The sequence below is a fragment of the Haliotis rufescens genome, unplaced genomic scaffold, assembly GCF_023055435.1.
Source record: "Haliotis rufescens isolate VD_foot unplaced genomic scaffold, xgHalRufe1.0.p SCAF_18, whole genome shotgun sequence".
In the NCBI taxonomy this organism is placed as follows: Eukaryota; Metazoa; Mollusca; class Gastropoda; order Lepetellida; family Haliotidae; genus Haliotis; species Haliotis rufescens.
Window position 1 is genome coordinate 14,175,631 of NW_025963868.1, and position 20,902 is coordinate 14,196,532.

At 42.5% G+C, this 20,902-nt stretch overlaps 2 protein-coding genes across 4 annotated transcripts; one reads left to right on the top strand and one right to left on the bottom strand.

Annotated features, from left to right (window-relative positions):
• Positions 1-2,174: 2,174 nt before the first annotated feature.
• Positions 2,175-13,361, top strand: LOC124112995. Its single transcript, XM_046473213.2, has 4 exons — positions 2,175-2,350; positions 4,271-4,361; positions 6,633-6,673; positions 8,576-13,361. Exons 2-4 carry the CDS (start codon positions 4,288-4,290, stop codon positions 9,763-9,765), a joined length of 1,305 nt encoding a protein of 434 aa, XP_046329169.1. The 5' UTR covers positions 2,175-2,350; positions 4,271-4,287; the 3' UTR covers positions 9,766-13,361.
• Positions 12,721-20,111, bottom strand: LOC124112996 (transmembrane protein 145-like). 3 transcript variants are annotated; one of them, XM_046473214.2, is made up of 6 exons: positions 19,958-20,111; positions 17,013-17,087; positions 16,419-16,484; positions 15,110-15,325; positions 13,931-14,017; positions 12,721-12,809 (listed from the first exon to the last, which is right to left on the bottom strand). In XM_046473214.2, the coding sequence occupies exons 1-6, from the start codon at positions 20,054-20,056 to the stop codon at positions 12,798-12,800; spliced, it is 555 nt and encodes a 184-aa protein (XP_046329170.1). In that variant the 5' UTR covers positions 20,057-20,111; the 3' UTR covers positions 12,721-12,797. The 3 variants fall into 3 exon arrangements, with proteins under 3 accessions (XP_046329170.1, XP_046329171.1, XP_046329172.1); XM_046473215.2 differs by having other exon boundaries at positions 15,106-15,325; XM_046473216.2 differs by having other exon boundaries at positions 15,131-15,325; positions 19,958-20,110.
• Between the last annotated feature and the right edge of the window lie 791 nt (positions 20,112-20,902).

Genomic DNA, 20,902 nt, shown 5'->3' on the forward strand with positions numbered 1-20,902 from the left:
GCACTAGTTCACCAGTTGCCTGTCTTCACTTAATGAACTATATCTTAGTCATGGATACGCAAAATCACAAAATAAAAATATCATGAACAGTAAACGGCACAAGTTAGCACGTGTCCGATTTTTTATGCAACTGAAGGTTTCACAACAATATTAAACAGGTCATGGGTTGAGCTTCGAAAATTAACCCATATGTCCGGGGCGTTTGACAGCGAATAATACAAATATATGAATTATACAAAAAGACATGCTCATCATGAGCGTAATGTGTATACAAATTTCACAGTACATAGTTTTATGAGTTAATTTCCGAAAAAGAATCCAAGGGTCATTCCCACTCAAGTTTGGGAAACAAAAAAACAAAAAGAACTTCAAAGATCCTGAATAGGGTTACGTGTAACGATTCCCAAATTGAAACAATAATCTGTACGTAGAAGAATTTAGTATGAAACCACCAAACAACCAACAAACGGTACGCAATCAACAATTGTATTACAAAATAAGCTAGGATTACGTATCAATACAAAAAACTGCATGCACATCAATTACTATGGGCAGTACACGATAGATTGGTCGTACGCTATTCAATGGTAGTACACGATAGATTGGTCGTACGCTATTCAGTGGTAGTACACGATAGATTGGTCGTACGCTATTCAATGGTAGTACACGATAGATTGGTCGTACGCTATTCAATGGCAGTACACGATAGATTGGTCGTACGCTATTCCATGGCAGTATAAAATGTGAGTGCTGTGGAAATGACAATGACAAGAATAATAATCGCCTAGCCGCAACAGTGGTCAAGCTTCCGAGATAGCCCTAGGTGGAACATCAGGGTGAAAAGTGATCTTCACAGAAAGTTGGTCTTGATGTAATGTCTGATGAAATGGCAGATGAAATATCATATGACAGGCACGCGCCCACTCCACTTACATAGTCTGACTAGCTTCGAGCACTTTCCACACAGGGCTTGACCAGTCCAGTGTCACTAGAACATCACAAAATATTCCACATGTTTCTGTAGCAGGGCAGTGAATGATGTGATAGCCAAACACACGCTACGGGTGAGAGACGTTTATTTCGCCAATGGATCGGTCACATATTTATCTATCTAATATGTAATATCTAGTATCTACACCCTGAAACATATTAAAGGAATGATAAGTAATATTAACAATATACATAATGCAATCATCGACATCACAGTTAATCTATCTTAACTAATGATTTATGTTTAAAGTTGAACACTTAAAAGCAGATACTGAAGGTGAATAAAATAAATATGTACAATGTTGTATCTGTCACATTTCTATAACGCCAGAGACCATATAATAGATCTATTATATGGTCTCTGATAACGCTTTACATCCATTCCGGAAGTTTACAGATAATTCCAGCATCCAAATATAATAACTTCCCCACCACTGCTTACATAGTTAAATAGTACTACATTCCCGACAACTACTCATTGTCCAAATATAAAATATATGAACCTCTGCTGAATCTCAAAAGAAACAATGTAATACAGTTATAATCATTGTTTACAATAAATAACACTGCCATATAACAATAGAAAGAGGTACTCTCAGCACTCAACTGCTCTGTATACAAGAGTTCCCGTTATGACCCCAGAGCGGACCCTGCCTACACGGCAACCTACCGTTAATCCTAGAAACAATGCCGGTTCAACCGACACAACGAAGAGCCATCGATGAGAGACATCTGAAACTATATTGAAAGTCTGAAACGTGATACAAAACAAGGCCTTCCTCAAAAAACGCCATGTCAAAGTACCTCCCGAAATATACGCAAGCACGGTCACTGCGGTAGAGGGGGGAAATCCATTTTGTTCAAGTTGACGTTTTTGTTTTCTTTATGGCCGAAGTAAATGAAGCGGACATAAAATATAAATAGTTTACAAATACACCAACGTTCATTTCGGTATGAAACGTATGGAGTTATAATAACGAAACAAAACAAGTCCAGTTGTATAGACGCCGTCACTGGGTTTTTTTTCAGTTTTCGCCCCTTAGTCGTGCCAAGACCCATACCTGCCATCCAGGTTGTAATGATATGATGTCAATCTCATTAAAATCAAATCTTACTGCTCGCCAGTCGCCAACCGAGATTTGATTTTAACGAGACCTGTGATCGGATGTTTTTTTTGTAAACCACACTACACTGAGTTACCTCCCTCTACCAGGAAGTTGTTGAGCAGCAACATAAACATCCACAATAGGGCACTTCACCGACACAGGGAAATAATATTCAATACACACCAGCTGAATTTTTCTTCAAGCTACGGAGCAAAGCAAATCAATCGACACATCGAAAGTAGTTGAAGACCAAGGTAGGTTGACTGACACCACAGGATCACTGGATCTCTGACTGCCCGACTATATTCTAGTGAATGTGCAGGTATTTCTGACGCTGGTGTGTTCAGCTTTGAAGTCGTACCATGGTTGTTTATCGTGTTTTGGCGACTTTTTTATTCGTTTTTTTCGGAGCATACATGTACTTTAAATCCATGGTAGTTCGGTTCCGTTGATGCAACACACTGGCGATGACAAATCCTCGGGCGATTACTGTCGGTCTATTGTATGGAAATTGTGGTCGACTTCACTTAGTGCTACGATCGTTGAACTAAGCCTAAAGCTAGGGCATATGAGTCAGTAGTGGTGCCATGACGATTCTATTATGGTAACGGTGATAACTATGTTATTATTCATATTAATCAGCACTTTCGACATTCGTGGCCAACTCTAGTAGGTACGAATGCACATTTTATTGCCGTAGTTTTCTCCCTTTGACCAGGTGTGTCAATCGAATTTTAATGATTTGTAATTCTCGGAAAGGCCGTGTTCCTCGGGAATGTATTGTAAATCTTCTACGGCAGTTACCTCCCTTCCTATAAGGTGGGTTGTTACTTTACGGATTATTAACTTAGAAGCTATGACGGATCCACTCCACCCACCCCTTTGTTATCTGATGACATTTTGTATGGTTCGATCCCCGGCCGCGTCATACCAAAAGACGTTAAAAGATGGTACTTGTTTTGTTATCCTGTCTGGCGCTCGGCATTAAGGGGCTAAAACAAGGACTGGTCGGCTCGGAGTCAGTATACTGTGTCTGAATGGGGTATTCATGTTAAACTGCGGCATGGTATCTCAGTGGGCTAGCACTATAAATCGGCATCAGTCCGGACAAGTTCAAGCAGACACACACACACACACACACACACACACACACACGTCGCTATGTAAGTGCAATAATCATTTCGCCTCACCTCACAGCTGTCTGTTTTTCAGTTCTTTTTTCAACTTCATGTTTTCTATTGGTATTTTAGTTAAATTATTTCAACTTCGTTGTCTAACTGTATTTCTATACGTCTTTTCACTCTTCTTTCACCTTTCTTTTCGTTTTTGTGCAACTTCTTCCGATTTCGTCTCTCTGTTTTTGTGAACTGTACTGTCGTCGACATGCAATTTGTTCAGGGGTTTACGGGTTACTACAAACAGTTATTCTCTGCTGTTACATATTTCATCTTATTTCTTGCTTTATTTGTTCCTTTCTTGGTATTTTTTTCCAGCTTCTTTAACAGACTGTTTTCCAACCATTTTTTCCACTACGTTGTCTCTCCATTTTGAAAAGATAGCCTCTGTTTCCTTCTTACTGTCGCTCTGCGTCAGTTTCGTCACTAGAACTTCAAGAGAAAGAGTTCGAGCAACATGATCCTGGAACTTGTGGTCATAATAATCAAGTGAACTTTCTGATTCTGTGTCTGTGTCACTGAAAGAAACACATTTATTTTTACTTCGGTGTGAAGGGCTGAGTGTTCCGATGTTGAGAAAAGTGCTATGTTCATTGCAGTGAACATGACGCTAGATATTTCACTGCAGAGAACATAATGTTTGATATTTCACTGCTGTGAATATAACACTTTTTTGCTACAATCATTCAATTTTCTATTTTATTTCATTCCGACCCCAAGCAACACTTCAAATCGACGATAGGGCCCATGGCCCACCTGTCTTAGGCAACGCAATTCGCTGTGCAGAGTTGCGTCCCCTAGACGTGCCAGAAACCTATGATCATTGGGGTCTCTTTAATCTTAATATGCACAACAACAACAAAAATAATAATATTTGAGATTGGACCGTGTCCGATTTGTCAAAGTTTGTTACAAAATATATTGATTTTTCTAATAGTGATGCTATAATGAAATGATTTAATAGTATATGTTTAACACTTTACTTTCAACTATTTCTAGACTAGCCGATAGTAAGCATGAAAACACGAGGCTCGCACAAACGATCCCGACCTGGTTCCTCCAAAGACGATCCTCCGGCCAAGATACATAAGTAAGTATCTGAACGACAACACGCACGCACGCACGCACGCACGCACGCACGCAGGTACGCAGGCACGCTTTTATTATCCCCCGCCACGAAGTGGAAGGGGGATATACATGTAGGAATTGGTACCGTCCGTCCGTCTTTCCGTCCGTCCGTCACATTTCGTTTCCAGAGCAGATTTTGAAAACCATACCACATTTCTTCACCAAACTTGGCACATAGATAGATCTAGTTTGGGATTTTTAAAAGATATATTTTTCGAGTTTCCATGGCAACGACTTTGACTTAGACTGAAAATGGCGGTAGTCCTCGTTTCCGGAGCAGATCTTGAAAACCGTACCATATTTCTTCACCAAACCTGGCACATAATGTCATCTCGCAGTATTGAATACATTTCCTTTCCTGTCGGTAAGTTCTGCATTGCTTGTGTGTATGTTCCTCCAAAAGTGTCATGGACACGGTTGTTGCATTCACTGACTAACTTCATGCAGAAACACAACTCATTACAAATACAACAGTGTAAGTGATCTTAAACCTACTCAACTGTATAAACACTACCTCCTATCCTGTATATATTCTTGTCAACCATACTCTGTACTTCACTTGCTTGATAACGGTGTTAGAACCTACACCGAAACCATCGCTCCTAATTGTCACAAAGAAGTTGTTCGTCCATATGTCTCATCCTTACTCATTACAAATACAGTTACATATCATTAACTGCAGATTAGAAAACAACACCAGTAATAACTTTTTTTAGTGCTGCAATTAGACCATTTACAAAAAGGCCCAGTGAACATAGTTCACAGGAGCTAATGCATTGCACACAACCGGACATGTCATATTGGCGGGGGATATGAGAATTCCGTGCTTGTCCAGAACTGTCCTCTACCTCAAACCTCAGCACGCGAACGTTTTCGCCACTAGCGGATCCCAACGTGGAGAATAGACGAGGACATCCGTGTGGTCGTTATACCAGATACAGATTTTTTTATAAGTGAGGTGAGGTAAGGTGAGGTGAGGTAAGGTGAAATGGGGTTCAGCGTCGCGTTCAAGATTATTGCACTTATATAGCAACGTACATGCATACGTGTGTGTGTGTGTGTGTGTGTGTGTGTGTGTGTGTGAGACACTGCTTGTACTAGTCCGGACGATTTATAGTGCTAGCACACTGTGATACCATGCCTAAACAACACATGACTAAAAGAGGTAATTTTTATTTGAAACATATTTCAAACATCTTTGGCAAAGTTCAGCAAAACATTGAACACATTAAATGAAACAACTTAATAATATCATATTCTTCTAGAGGAGTGATCTTGTGTTATTACAATCTAACATTGTTTCACTGCGCCAGTCCTTTCTTCCGTCATAAACTGCTTTTGGGCATGGAATGTAATCTGTGCCTCTGTAAGGCCACTCAGTCGTTCATCAGTCATGGATGATCTTGTCCACAGTTTGAGGCGCCGAAGGGTTGAGAATGACCTCTCACAGGCTACACTACCAACAGGTGTAGTGAGAAACACAGTTAAGTTGCTCTCATACTTATAAGAGGAAGTAAACCAAGAAACAAATTTCAAAATCACGATTTTCATTGAAGATTATAGATTATTCATTTTTTATTCGTTATCATTCACAAGGAAAAATGTTTTCTATAAAAAATCCGGGGGTAGGGTGGGGTGGGGGTATTCCCCTCCACCTCCACCTCCCCTTCCCCTCCCCTTCTCCCCATCCAGCCCCCGGGCTGGCTACGGCACTGGATTGGTCAGTAGGACGGAGATAGAAGGGACAAAACTCGTAATAGCCACTGTTGGCCCTACAAACGAGCCACGAAAATCCAGCCTAGTTCGGCAAGGGTGGAAACTGCACCGTTTGCATAGAATCGCTGCTTTTAAAGGATTATCGCAAATCATGCACAAAAACTTGTCATCTACATGGTCTATGGTGATTATTCTATCGACCCCTATGTATGATACCTCCAAATTCCTTTTAACTATGAATCAATATCGATCGATGTCCGGTCGTTCCGCCGTTTTAAAATACACTAGGCACAAATGGCCGACATCACACCCGCATAGAATAGGGTGTGTGCCAGAGCTATCTTCTCTCTCTACCACACATCCATGTAAAGATATTATAGGATAGTGCATTTCTGAAACTCATTACATATATTTGATTCAGAAATATTTAAGCAACTACTCTGTCTACGGTCTACCGATTTCTGTGGGTGGATGCTACGGAGCCACACCCTAATTATCGATCGTTTTGTGTTCTCAGGTCAGAGGTCATCAATCCAGAAGTTGAAATTCCCACGGAAAGTGAGTAAACCGTTTTTATAACATGGCTTGTGGGTGATATTTAAGGATAATAATTTTAGCACGAATAATTGCAAAATGCTTGTCTTTCATTATTTGTTGTTTATGCCTTAATATGCAAGATGTATGACGAATAATATATGTCAATAACTCTCCCGGACAAGACAATTCTGTCACCGCGACATCCAAGTCACTGAACATGCATTCCTGGTCTATTTTGTTGCCCCATATGACTAGCATAGGTTGCTTGGGACAAATTCGAACACGGACTCTCCATGGGCTGCCAAATATACTCTTCAAAAGAAGTAGGGGATACCCGGAAATAACTTAAAATTTCCAAAGGTGTTAGTTTCTAGTAATTAATGTATAATGATGAACGAGTCGAGAACACTTTATGACAGTAGTATGACAGTAGGATCTTGAAGGACGATGGGGGTAAGATGGGAAAATTCAAAGTTGACGTTGTTGATTCAGTAGTGCGTAATACTGTCAGGAATTGTCCAAGATTCATTCACTCGACGAGGCGATTTGAGGGGGTCTGTCCCACTCCTCATGCAGCGCCTGGCCAAGTTCAGCCAACGTGGTCGGCGGCCTACAACGTTGATGTACACGTCTCCCTATCATGTCCCATGACTTTGAGATGCGGTGCACCACTTTGCGATGCAGTGCACCATGTTGCTGTGTGACGCACAGTGTTGCGATGGGATGCACAATGTTGCGATACGATGTACGATGTTATGAGGTTAGGTGAAATGGGGTTTAACGTCGCGTTCAAGATTATTGCACTTACATAGCGACATGCATGCACGTGTGTGTGTGTGGCTGCTTGTACTAGTCCGGATTAATGCCGATTTTATAGTGCTAGCTCACTGAGATACCATGCCGAAGTTTAACATGAATACCCCACTCAGTCACCCAAGACTATGAGCCGACCAGTCCTTGTTTTATCCCTTAATGCCGAGCACTAGACAGGGTAACAACAAGTACCATCTTTTTGACGTCTTTTTGTATGACGTCTTTTTGTATGACGTGGCCAGGGATCGAACTCCGGACCTTCCGCTCCCCGGGCAGACACTCTACCACTAGACCACTGAGGCGGTCCACAATGTTATGATGCAACGCATCCGATGTTGCCATGCGATGCACGATGTTACGTACAATGCAGGGTATTGCAATGCGATGCACGACATTACGATGTTGCAATGCGTACACGATATTGCTATGCGATGCATGTTGCTATGTGATGCTCTCTGTTGCTATGTGATGCACCATGTTGTTATGTGATGCACAATGTTGCGATGAGGTGCACGATGTTGTGATGAGGTGCACGATGTTGCTATGTAATGCACGATGTTGCAATGCGATGAAATGCACGATACTGATATGTGATGCATCATGTTGCGATGCTATGCACAATGAGACAAGGGTGGAAACTGGACTTCTATAGTCAGTTAACTCCCTTGCCTCGGGAAGGGTGGATATTTGTATGTTAATTACCATTTTTGCCAGAACCCGCCATCCATCCACTCGACTAGTGAAATACACGTTACTTCAAATGTGTCATACTACAGTATTTACTTGTAGATTCATCCACGTCTTAATTTCATTTAAAAGAGTTCGTGCAAGCTTCGGGGCGGTCGGGTAGCCTAGTGGTTAAAGCGTTTGCTCGTCACGCTAAAGACCCGGGTTCGATTCCTGACATGGGTACAATCTGTGAAGCCCATTTCTCGTGTCCCCCGCCGTGATATTGCTGGAATATTGCTAAAAGCGGCGTAAAACCATACTCTCTCACACACTCACTCACTCACTCACTTGTACAAGCTTCAAGCTTCAAACATGTTTTCTTAAGACGTGCTCAAAATATCATGTCTTTTTTCTAAATTCAATTCATTTTGTTTCTTCCAGCAAACAAATGTACATGCGGTGATAACGTTCCAGGGATCAACAAAATTAATGAGAAAAACATATTGTACATGCATGTAGAGGGTGGTACTTTTTATGCAAAGAAAAACGATAAAACGTTCAAAACTGAACTTCTTCAAAAGGTATGTTGTCTTCGAAACAGCAATGGAGGACTCTTAGTCACACACGTTAAGAACCGTGATACAGGTTTCGGAAGAAATCTGGATCGATTTGATGAAAGATTCGAAAAAGATCTAAATAACATGATAGAGGATGACTCGCCATATTGGATGAACTATCGAAGGCGATGGCTTCCATCGACAGAGAGGGGCGAATACCAAGATTATATCCTTCTGGATGTCGAGGGATCGTCATCAGTATCAACACAGGACTTCAACACATACATGCCAAATGACGGAAGCATAGTGAGACCAAAGGCTCGTGAAATTGCTGAATACATGTCAAAATCTCACAAAGCCAGCGACACCAAGAATGAATCGAAAATAGGTGGGGATGAATTCAAGGAAGACCATACTTTGCCGTATTACGAAAACAGGGACCTCCAGTTCAAGAGGCTTGACAAGGAGGTTCTTCTAGGCAGTCAGTGGAAGGATTTACCTACGGACAAAGCAGCTGTAGAGAAAATTCTATCCTGTCGCCTATATAATTACATTACCACCTTTACAAAACTAGAAAAGGGGGGTGTGATATATTTTGGAGTTGAAGAAGAGAAGACTGAGCCTCCGCGAGAGAATGCTGAAGGGCTCCCAACATATCATTACAAAGTCAGAGGTCTTTCTCTGACGGAGAATGATAAGCGACAAATCAAGACCGACCTCTTGACAAGTATAAAACAAAACATGCTGTGGGTGGATGATAAGGGGAATACATTAAAGGAGGAAGATGTTGCTCAGAAAGTTGAAATCACATTTCATTCTACGAAGGGAGATGACACATCCTATGTCATCGAAGTACTTGTGCCGCAGAAGTTTGCGGGCATGGTGTTCACGAAGAAGGAGGGGCCATTCGCCTGTAGGGTTTCTCGGACAGGGGATAAGAAAGAAATTATTCCCGTCGATCTCGAAAAGTGGCAGGAGAGAGTAACGGAAATGCTGACATGTGAAAAGTGCAAGAAAGGTGCACGCCAGTCTGGCGAGCAGCAGCAACAGCAACAACAGCCTCAACAGCAGTAACACATCCTCAACAGAAGTAGCAGCAACAGCAGCACCAACATCTGTAATATCAGCCTCAACAAAATCAGTAATAACAGCCTCAGCAACATCAGTAATGACAGCCCGAGCAACATCAGTAATGACAGCCTCAGCAGCAGTAACACATCCTCAGCAGAAGTAGTAGCAACAGCAGCAGCACGTGTGTAATAACAGCCTTAGCAACATCAGTCATCACAGCCTCAGTAACATCAGTAAGGACAGCCTCGGCAGCAGTAACACGTCCTCAGCAGAAGTAGTAGCAACAGCAGCAGCACGTGTGTAATAACAGCCTTAGCAACATCAGTAATGACAGCCTCAGCAGCAGTAACACATCCTCAGCAACATCAGTAATAACAGTCTCAGCAGCCTCGGCAACATCAGTAATGACAGCCTCGGCAGCAGTAACACATCCTCCGCAACATCAGTAATAGCAGTCTCAGCAGCCTCGGCAACATCAGTAATAACAGCCTCGGCAGCAGTAACACATCCTCGGCAACATCAGTAATAGCAGTCTCAGCAGCCTCGGCAATATCAGTAATAACAGCCTCAGCAACATCAGTAATGACAGCCTCAGTAACATCAGTAATGACAGCCTCGGCAACATCAGTAACGACAGCCTCAGCAGCAGAAGCAACATCAGTAAAAACAGCCTCGGCAACATCAGTAATCACAGCCTCAGCAGCAGTAACACATCCTCAGCAGAAGTAGTAGCAACAGCAGCAGCACGTGTGTAATAACAGCCTTAGCAACATCAGTAATCACAGCCTCAGCAGCAGAAGCAACATCAGTAATAACAGCCCCAGTAAAATCAGTAATCACAGCCTCAGCAGCAGTAACACATCCTCAGCAACATCAGTAATAACAGTCTCAGCAGCCTCGGCAACATCAGTAATGACATCCTCGGCAGCAGTAACACATCCTCATCAACATCAGTAGTAACAGTCTCAGCAGCCTCGACAACATCAGTAATTACAGCCTCAGCAACATCAGTAAGGACAGCCTCGGCAACATCAGTAATGACAGCCTCAGCAACATCAGTAATGACAGCCTCGGCAACATCAGTAACGACAGTCTCAGCAGCAGAAGCAACATCAGTAATAACAGCCTCGGCAACATCAGTAATGACAGCCTCGGCAACATCAGTAATAACAGCCTCAGCAACATAAGTAATGACAGCCTCGGCAACATCAGTAATGACAGCCTCGGCAACATCAGTAATCACAGCCTCAGCAACATCAGTAATCACAGCCCTGTCAGCAGCAACAGTCTCGTCATCAAAGGCAGCAGTAGCAACAATAGCAACCAGGAAGTTACCAATGACTGCATGTCAGTGATTGTGGAATGAAGTTTCAAACATTTGTTTTAATTGCATGCTCAGTAAAGACTTACATTTCTATTCCAGTCAATTGATCTTTGGTAACATTCGGATACACTAGTCTAGCTGGTGTAGATGGACATTCCTTCCGTGTTGGCCTTTTGTCTTACCTCACAGCGTAGTTGAAACAACATCGTATCCCACTTTGAAAGGAAATAGTGCTCGGAAAACCTGCACAGAAAATGAATTGCGCATGCTCAGTTCGTTAACGGACTTGAACGCAGGATGACACGAAGACCCGCACACCCGTGGGTTCAAGGTTGAAACAGACACTAATGGATCGGGTACAAATCAAGGAACGCTATTGCATTCAGTTGTGAAATGAACGATTTCTCTGTTCAAGACCATAAGTGTTATGAGATTTGTTCGCGTCTTTTAGAATCCAACACAATTACAATGATTTGTCTATGATCAGAAAGTACACGTTTCCAAGTTATTTTTTCTCTGTTTTATTTGCACTTCAGTAAGGTGACGTTTATATTTATGAATTTATATATATTTGAATGCAAGTTATTCACCATAATTATACTTCTGGTAGAAGAGTTTGATTTGGAAATGATGCTAATAACTATATGTTTTTGTAAAATACAAAATATATCATGTTCCGATTACCGTACTGACAGTCTCATCATTCGACAATGTCGTTTTCTTTCAGTGAATGAGTGAGTATGGTTTTACGCCGCTTTTAGCAATATTCCAGCAATATCACTGCGGGGGACACCAGAAATGGGGTACACACATTGTATCCATGTCGGGAATCGAACCCGGGTCGGTGTGACGAGCTAACGATTTAACCACGAGGCTACCCGATCGCCCCTTTTTCTATAAGGAAAAGCTTTGAGTTGGGTTTAACTCCGCCTTCGACAGTATTCCAGTTATATCACGGCGTGTCAGCTTAATGTGGGAGGAAAGCCCAAAGTGATGCAGGTCTGAGACGTTTACCACTTCGGTGAAACCCAAGAGCACGGGTATGGTGCAGACAAACCTAGACACATAATCGGGGCGAACCGGGATTCTAACCCACAATCATAGGTTTCTGGCGGGCCCAAGGGACGCAACTCTGCAGAGCGAATTGCGGCGCCTTAGACGACTGGGCCACCCGTGCCCCCTGCTATCGGAAGAAACTTACTTGATACAATCAAGGCTTGTTTCCCTGTCTTATTGTTTACTCCATATATAGATCACTAAACACTTGTAGGCTTTATTTTATTTCAAATCTTATTCTTTGTATATACATAGAGAGATAAAGAGACAGTTTGCGTGTTCTTAATAAACTCTTAAATCCAGTGTGATTATGTTTTGTTTGTTATGTCAAACTAGATAATTATTTGATTGATTGTTTGTTGTTTTACGCCGCACTCAGCACTATTCCAGCTATTTGACGGCTTTAAATAGTCGATATTGCGGGAATATTGCTAAAACTGGCGTAACACTACTCACTCGTACTGGATTGATAGTGTCTGCACAAGACACCGGTGTGACTACCAATACGACTGGCATAAGCAGCGCTTGATATTAGGCCTCGATGGCTACCTCAGAAGATACAACAAACAATCACGCCGCATATATTAACCCATTTATTCCGATAATAAGTCACAAGTAGCTGACACCATATTACAATATTCGTTGTTGTTGTTTTTCATCCTATCATCTGAAAATAGATTACAAATAATGATAAATAAGCGTTCGTTATGATGTGTAATGTACAGATGGGTAATATGAAATAGATTACTACAGATCTATGCCGTTTACTTTCCTATAGGTGTTGAAATGTGCTGACAAGATAATTAATTACAAACTTGAAAGCAAATGTTGCCTTCAACACATTCTTATTTACCATATTATTTATCACAGGTCACAACGGCTCTGTTTTATTCCTACAGCCGTCACATAGCTGGAATATTGCTGAGTGTCGCGTCGAACAAGAATCAGAAACATCTTTAATTTTTAAAGATTTTAAAAGTGCAGTGGAATTCAAGTGGAAGAAATGACGCCATGGGGTTTCTGAATATTTTTAATATTTGTAATTTATACAAATTCAAAATTTCATATCACAATGTTTTATTCCGTCTAGAGAATTGTTTGTTATTTTACCAAAATTGAGAAATGTGTGTTTATCTGTATTCCCCGCTAAAGAAATCTGATTGAGAAAGAAAGTGATGTCAGATCAATGATGTATAAAGCGTTATGTTCCATATCATCATCAGTTTTCAGTTATGAATAAATGATCACATTTACGTTAGCCTTTGAGTATAATTACTACGTTGGGTGTCAGTAATTATTTCAATTGTGATGTGGGAATCGTCACTTCAAAAATCCTTTTACGGTCAGCACATAATTATAGTTTATTGTTTATATTCCTGGCGGGGGGTGGGATTTTATTTTAAATATTGGCCCAGAAATTGATTGAAAATATTAATAATGCTTAATAAATATTTAGGCTCGTAGTCATGTAGGTAAACTTATCTAGTCTCCATAGAAAATCCCAAGCGCCTCGCTATTAACTATTTTCTTTGAACACTTGAATGGATCATCTTCCCTTGGCAAGGGAGTTAACTGACTGTAAAATTCCAGTAACACTTTTTATAGTTACGTAACGCCCTTGCCTCGGGGAGATGGTAAAGTATACTTTCTTTCTTTTATACAATGCGAGGCTTGTGTTACATAAATTCAGTTAAGCAGAGTCTTGATTGTTTTTTTATTATTAAAATATCTCTTCTCCCCTTCCCGCCTGCCTGAGACATACACGATCCTTTTGTTCCCAACACTTACATCAACAAGGGGAATGGAGGTCTGGTTGCAGGATCCGGGGTGGCTGTTGAGGAACTTGATCAGGTAGTCCAGCTTGATGCCTGACGGCTGGTGATGGAAATAACATTTCGCGTGTGAATGTAAACATAACAAGCATGCTACTACTGTACTTTATCGACTTCAAACAGCCATACACTGACTGAAGTATATGTATATTACTTAGTTCATTAGCCTGGAGTTCGAAGACGATGCCATTTCTGATCGAAGTAGCGTCCCTTGGCTCTGCCAGGATCCAGGAATAAGCAAACTCGTGTTATTTTCCTAAGTTTGTCAGCAACATTGCCGCATGGGGTTTAATTGGCGACATTAGAATTTCGCCACGGACATTCATTGATGCAGAGACCATATAATAGACTTGTATATGGTCTCTGATTGATGGCAATGGCATTACATACTGTTACATACAGAATCAAGGGTTTGCCTCCGTCTCACAGATGCCAGAAAACGTTGTTGGCGACGTAGAGGCCAGCATTATGTGCATTATGTGGACGAAATGTTGCGCCCGACCGTTGTTCCATTTGCTAGAATTATCGGCAGATAATGCCAAACCGCATCGTGAACAAGTCGCCACCATTTATCTCCCGACGAAAAGGCATACAGACATTGGACTGGCCCGCCAAGTCCCCAGTACAGCATCTGTGGGATGTTCTCGGGCGGAGAGTGTACACCAGCACCCAGCACCCACCAACGAGACCCCGTGAAGATTCTACGGTTGAATAGGTCTACAGCAACCCATGCTTGCCGTAAAAGGTGACTGTGCTTGTCGTAAAAGGCGACTAACGGGACCGGGTGGTCAGGCTCGCTGACTTGGTTGAAGCATGTCTTCGATCCCAATAGCGCGGATCGATGCTCATGATATAAATCACTGGATTGTCTGGTCCAGACTTGATTATTTACAGACCGCCGTCATACAGCTGGAATATTGCTGGGTGCGGCGTTAAACAACAAACCAAACCAAAGGAGGCCCAGGTGGCGGTAGCTCTTCAGGTGGAATGGCGGGCATTACCAAGGGCAACCACACACAAGCTAATAAATAGTATGTCATCAGTATGTATCGCCAAACATGGTGGACACACCAGATATTGATCTTAATGCCCGAATACATCTCAAATCAGCGTAAAAAATAACTCACTCACTTACACTTTCTTTCAAACGTCTTACTTTGTCTTGGCAATGAGAGACGCCAATATACCACATCCGGTCTTGACTGGTTACCAAAGATCGGTGACCATAGCAACTGTACCAGGCCTCGCCATTGTGTTTAACTGTCTGACAGCGGCTGAACAGAAAGTCGGGGGTCAGCTTCACAAACTGATCATTCTCGGCTTTCAGAATATTGTACTTGGCCTTGCAGGTCTGAAATCAACAATAAAGAGAAATGTTTCTCATATTTTTACCTTTCTGATTACCAGGACGCCCATCTTCCTACTGCCGACCGCCTCTAGTGGTAGAGCGTCTGCCCGGAGAGCGGACGGTCGGGGATTCGATCCCCGGTCGCGTCATATCAAAAGACGCTTGAAGATGGTACTTGTTGTTACCCTGCCCTGTGCTCGGCATTTATGGGCTAAAACAAGGACTGGTCGACTTGGAGTCAGTATAGTGTGCCTGAGTAGGGTATTCAAGTTAACTGCGGCATAGTATCTCAGTGGGCTAGCACTATAAAATCGGCTTTAGTCCGGACTAGTACAAGCAGCCACACACACACACACACACACACACACACACACACACACACACACACACGCATGCACGTCGCTACATTTCCGGCGATTCAAGGGCGGTAACGGAGCCTAGTGGTTAAAGCGTTCGCTCGTCACGCCGAAGACCCGGGTTTGATTCCCCACATGCGTACAGTGTGTGAAGCCCATTTCTGGTGTCCTCCGCCGTGAAATTGCTGGAATATTGCTAAAAGCGGCGTAAAACCATACTCACTCACTCCGGCGATTCAAACACAACCTATTTGACCTTGAACCCATTCGATGTTAGCTTTTGCATTCTCAATTTTGTAAGATCATATCTATTACATGTTAGGATGTTTAACTGGACTGCATTCAAGACAACAAAACAAAAATTGCACTATCATGGAACAGTTTGTCAATGGCAAAATCTGATACCTTTCATTATTTGCTTTGCATTGACCGTACATATTTATCAAACCTCTTTGTGTACTATATGATATTTGCTGCTCGGCTGTTTCCAATCTTTTTTACATGAATCAGCCAAGTCAGCGAGGATGATCACCCGATCCCGTTAGTCGGCTCTTCCGACAGGCATAGTCGCCTCTTACGACAAGCATGGGTTGCTGAAGACCTATTCTACCCCGGATCTTCAGGGTTTCACATTAGTAAATCTTTGGAGAATTCGCTAACAAACTAATGTAATTTTTTTAGACATGTGATAGTCCTTTCGTAGATTTCCTTATATCACTATAGAAAAATACCCTACTTACCGGAGCGCTCTTGATGAGGGTTGCTTGGTCGTCATAGAACAGCACCAGCGTCTCGGGTGCGTACGTCTGCAAGTTAGGATAAACAGATGAGGATCACAGTTCTTGAAGTTGATGAAGAGCTGTCTTAATAGCGGGGAATTCTTCAATAGGATATTTCCGGTAAAAATGTTTGGGGAGAGCACTTCCGCTAATACATGTACCCTAGGACCGTGGGAAGTGTTATGTATCGTCTGCCCAACGTTTTGAATTTTATTTTTTTATTGCAATCTCATTAAAATCAGATCTTAGTGTTCGCTACCGCTACAAATAGATCCTATGTTTAGCGGTAGGAAGAGCTAAGATCTGATTTTAAAGAGATTGGAATTTTAATAATTTAATCGTAAACATTTTGACAGTGGACCCACTGACCGACGACGATCATAATCTCCCCCCAACACACCCATTCACGCGCGCACATACACGCACGCTCTCTCTCTCTCTCTCTCTCTCTCTCTCTCTCTCTCTCTCTCTCTCTCTCTCTCTCATTCACACACACACACACACACACAAGCACACACACGTTAAAACCCAACTCACCCACTCACTCACTTTTACCTTGGGGTATCGGATGTTGAAATAAACACTTCCATCCTTTGCGGGTAAACAATAGCTCCCGAGAACCGTCCAACCCTGAAGAATAACATCTGTGCTATTGAATGTATTTATATTGACGAGCTGACATCGGCTATTAATAAGGATTATGTTAGTCATATTGGGGTTGCCTCACTGTTTTTTCGAGGGAGAAGAAAGGAAATACGCGCAAAAATATCCACGACAGTGTCGATGATCATTTGTAACCGTTATTTGGCAAAACGTCTCAAATAACAAGCTCCTGACAAACGTGTAGCGATAAATTGAAAGAATATCGATTAATATGTATAATCTGTCGTAAATTCAAATAACGTGACATTGTACTTCGAAATGGTGGGCGTAATGGGCTGTTTGAAAAGTTCAATGTAAGATTAAAATAATAATACCACTCACGCACCCGTCCGTCACACAATGCGTGCGGTTTACAAAGAAATGTTATCTTTATTCTAGCAAAATAAAGTTTATAAGATTTTTTACACGTTTATAGTGGCTATAAGTCTTGTTTTACATCATTCTCGACCAGGGCAGTTGTGGCAATTTTTGTGTGTTAAAGGACACGGTATCCGCAAACAAGTAAAGTTTGGTTTTCAGTATTGTAGTACATGTATTGAATCAAGTCACAAAAACGCAACTGCTACAGAAAAGCATGCATTCCATGCAAAAGTTGACTTTTATGCAAGGCCCATGCATTTCACTACCCAAGAATGGGTATAAAAACATGTGCGTCAACGGGATTCCATATGCATTGTTTAGCATCGTGCTGACAACAACCACTCAGAAAAACAACAAAATTACGCAATTATCCAACATTACGAAATGCCACGCCTGTCCGAAAATGAGCGTCTGCGAGCCATTGGTATGCTTGAAGCAGGATCGAGTCAACTTGATGTTGCAAGACAATTAAACGTCCACAGAAACACCATTTGGTGTTTATGGCAACGTTGGCAACAGACGAATGCAGTCAGAGACCATCCTCGGAGTGGCAGGCCACGCGTAACCAATAATCGACAAGAGAACTGGATTCGAGCAACACTCCTACGAAATCGATTCCAGCCAGCAACAGTGACTGCAAGAAGCATCCCTGGCCTTCGACGAATGTCTTCACAAACCGTACGTCGTCGCCTCAGATGTGCAGGGATTGTTGCTAGAAGACCCGCCAGACGTCCCATTTTGACAGGAACCCACCGTCATTGGAAGAAGATCGGCTCGGGGGCGGCAGGGTTATGGTATGGGGTGGGATTACAGCAAGACAGAGGACCCGTTTGATAGTGGTAGAGGGAAATCTCAATGGACAGCGCTACCCTTACGAGATCATCGGCCCTGTTGTTCTACCGTTTTTGCGTCGTCATGGCCCAGGCATTACCTTTCAACATGACAACCCCCGGCCTCATATTGCTCGACTTGTTCAGGATTCTCTTCAACAAAATAACGTGAATGTCATCCCCTGGCCGGCGCGCTCCCCTGAGCACATGTGGGATGAGATGGATCGGCGCCTTCGACGTCAACCACATGTTCCACAGACACTCCAGGAACTTGCTCCAGCAGATATGGACAGATATCTCACAGGACTTTGTTCCACGCCTGGTCCATTCCATGAGACGAAGATGTGTTGTTTGCATCGCAACCAGGGGTGGACACACACGCTATTGATTTGTAAATTGACATTTTGGCATGTTCATGTTCATAATACGGAATAATATTTCATCCAAACCGAGGAAGTAACTTACACTTCATACCTTACTTACAACCGAAAAATAGTAATCTAAACAGAGACGATTTATTTGCCCAACCCATTTTCTAAAGTAGACTCGACCGCTTCTAATCAATTTCGCACATGTTGCAGGAGGTCCCTCGTGCTGTGCAACCTCGACTTGTTGATACAGTGACCAAGATGTGAGGTGAAATGGGGTTTAACGCTGCGTTCACGTTTCTTCACCCATAGTTGGTTGGTTGGTTTGTTGGTTAACGCCGCACGCAGCAATATTCCATGACGGCGGTCTGTAAATAATCGAGCCTGGACCAGACAATCCAGTGATTAATATCATGAGCATCGATCCACGCAATTGGGATCGATAACATGCATCAACCAAGTCAGCCTGACAAACTGATCCCGTTAGTCGCCCGTAAGACAAGCATAGTCGCCTTTTACAGCAAGCATGGGTTGCTGAAGACCGTTTCTACCCCGGATCTTCACGTGTCTCTTCACTCATAAAGCGACGTGCAGGTGTAGGTGTGTGTGGCTGATTGTACTAGCCCGACTCATAACGGATTTGTCGTGATGGCTCACTGAGATACCATGCCAAAGTTTAACATGGACACCCCACTCATTATAGTCGACCAGTCCTTGTTCTATCCCCTTAATGCTGAACGCCAGGCAGGGTAACAAGTTAGTACCATCATATTGGTGTGACGCGGCCGGGGATTGAACCATCGACCTTCACCAAATCAACAAACAAACAAACAAATCATCCTCGGTTAAGCGTTACATTTTATCTCCGTTCTATCGTGGTATAAGTCATAATATGGCATTCCGAAGACGAAAACGCTGTGAGTCGTCTAAGGACCAATCATTTCAAGGCAATTTAATTTCTTTCAGAGCGGATTTTTCAGGACATCCAGTGTGTCCAACGAATCTAATTGTGTGTATGATAATCCAGGATGTCCTTAAATGTGCATCAGCTATGATAGTGACAACTATCATGATACACAGACGTAACATACTAATCTGCATCTATATGACTTAACTTCATCGCCGCTAAGGCTGGACGTGTATTAAATACAACGTTACAAGCTGTTTTTACTTCTAAATTAATAAATGTTGGCACTAACTCAAACTCAGTATTTCAAAGCATACATACTTTGATAAAGCTATTATAACAAGCACATAAACGTCTGCCCGGAATACGTACCTCAGTGGAATTAACTGTTCCGCGAAGCATGTGCGCCCCGGCGAGGGAGACAGCGAAACACAACCCTGCAAAAACAGCCAGCATTCTGCGACACGTCATGATGGTGATTGACGAACTGGCCACCGGATCGCATTTATGTAGCACCGGCCAAGATGCCGTATTAAGATAAGATAGTGCATGTTTGGTAATAGCCAGGAGTGACCGTGAGTTGACCGGTCAGGAACAAGACGCTGTTCGGTGCTAGGGGATTATACAGAACGTCCAGTTTAGATAGTGTGTAACGGGTTCGAATTAAGTTCGGAAATGAAATGCTATCGCAAGGTAAGTTCCACAGCTGAGAAGAATTGTAAAACACTAAACCATTCTGCGGCAGGGGTAGCCTCGTCGTCTAAGGCGCCGAAATTCCCTCTGAAGAGTTGCGTCCCTTAGACGTGTCAGAAACCTATGGCCGTAGGTTCGAATCCCAGTTCGACCTCAAAATATTTCAAGGTTTGTCAGCACCATAACCCCATTTAAATGGAAATATTCGAGGGCACTAGTGCCCCAGTCGTCTAAGGCGCCGCAATTCGCTCTGCAGAGTTGCGTCCCTTGGACACTCCAGAAATCTATCATGGTGATTTCGAATTCCGGTTCGCCCCGATTATGTTTCTAAGTTTGTCAGCACCATCCCCGTGCTCGTCAGTTTTATCAAAGTAATTAATGTCTGAGACCTGCATCACTTCGAAATGCATCACTCCAAATTTAAACTGACACGCTGTTAAAACTGCAGTACCGTTAAAATCGGCGTTAAACCCACCTCACTCACTCGCACAAATCTTGCTCACTGTATCAGTGAAGGTTTATAGACGGTCAAGAACAACAATGTCGATGAATCACTTACAAAGGCAAGATCGATAGGTTAATAATGCTTATCTTTAGAAACACTACAAAAAAGGGGTCCTATTT

Coding starts and splice junctions, on each gene's coding strand:
- LOC124112995 (XM_046473213.2), top strand. CDS start 4,288: ATGAAAACACGAGGCTCGCACAAACGATCCCGACCTGGTTCCTCCAAA. Junction 4,362..6,632: donor CCTCCGGCCAAGATACATAA/GTAAGTATCTGA, acceptor TTGTGTTCTCAG/GTCAGAGGTCATCAATCCAG. Junction 6,674..8,575: donor AGTTGAAATTCCCACGGAAA/GTGAGTAAACCG, acceptor TGTTTCTTCCAG/CAAACAAATGTACATGCGGT.
- LOC124112996 (XM_046473214.2), bottom strand. CDS start 20,056: ATGACGTGTCGCAGAATGCTGGCTGTTTTTGCAGGGTTGTGTTTCGCT. Junction 15,326..16,418: donor CCCTCATCAAGAGCGCTCCG/GTAAGTAGGGTA, acceptor TGTTGATTTCAG/ACCTGCAAGGCCAAGTACAA. Junction 14,018..15,109: donor TAAGACGTTTGAAAGAAAGT/GTAAGTGAGTGA, acceptor TTCCATCACCAG/CCGTCAGGCATCAAGCTGGA.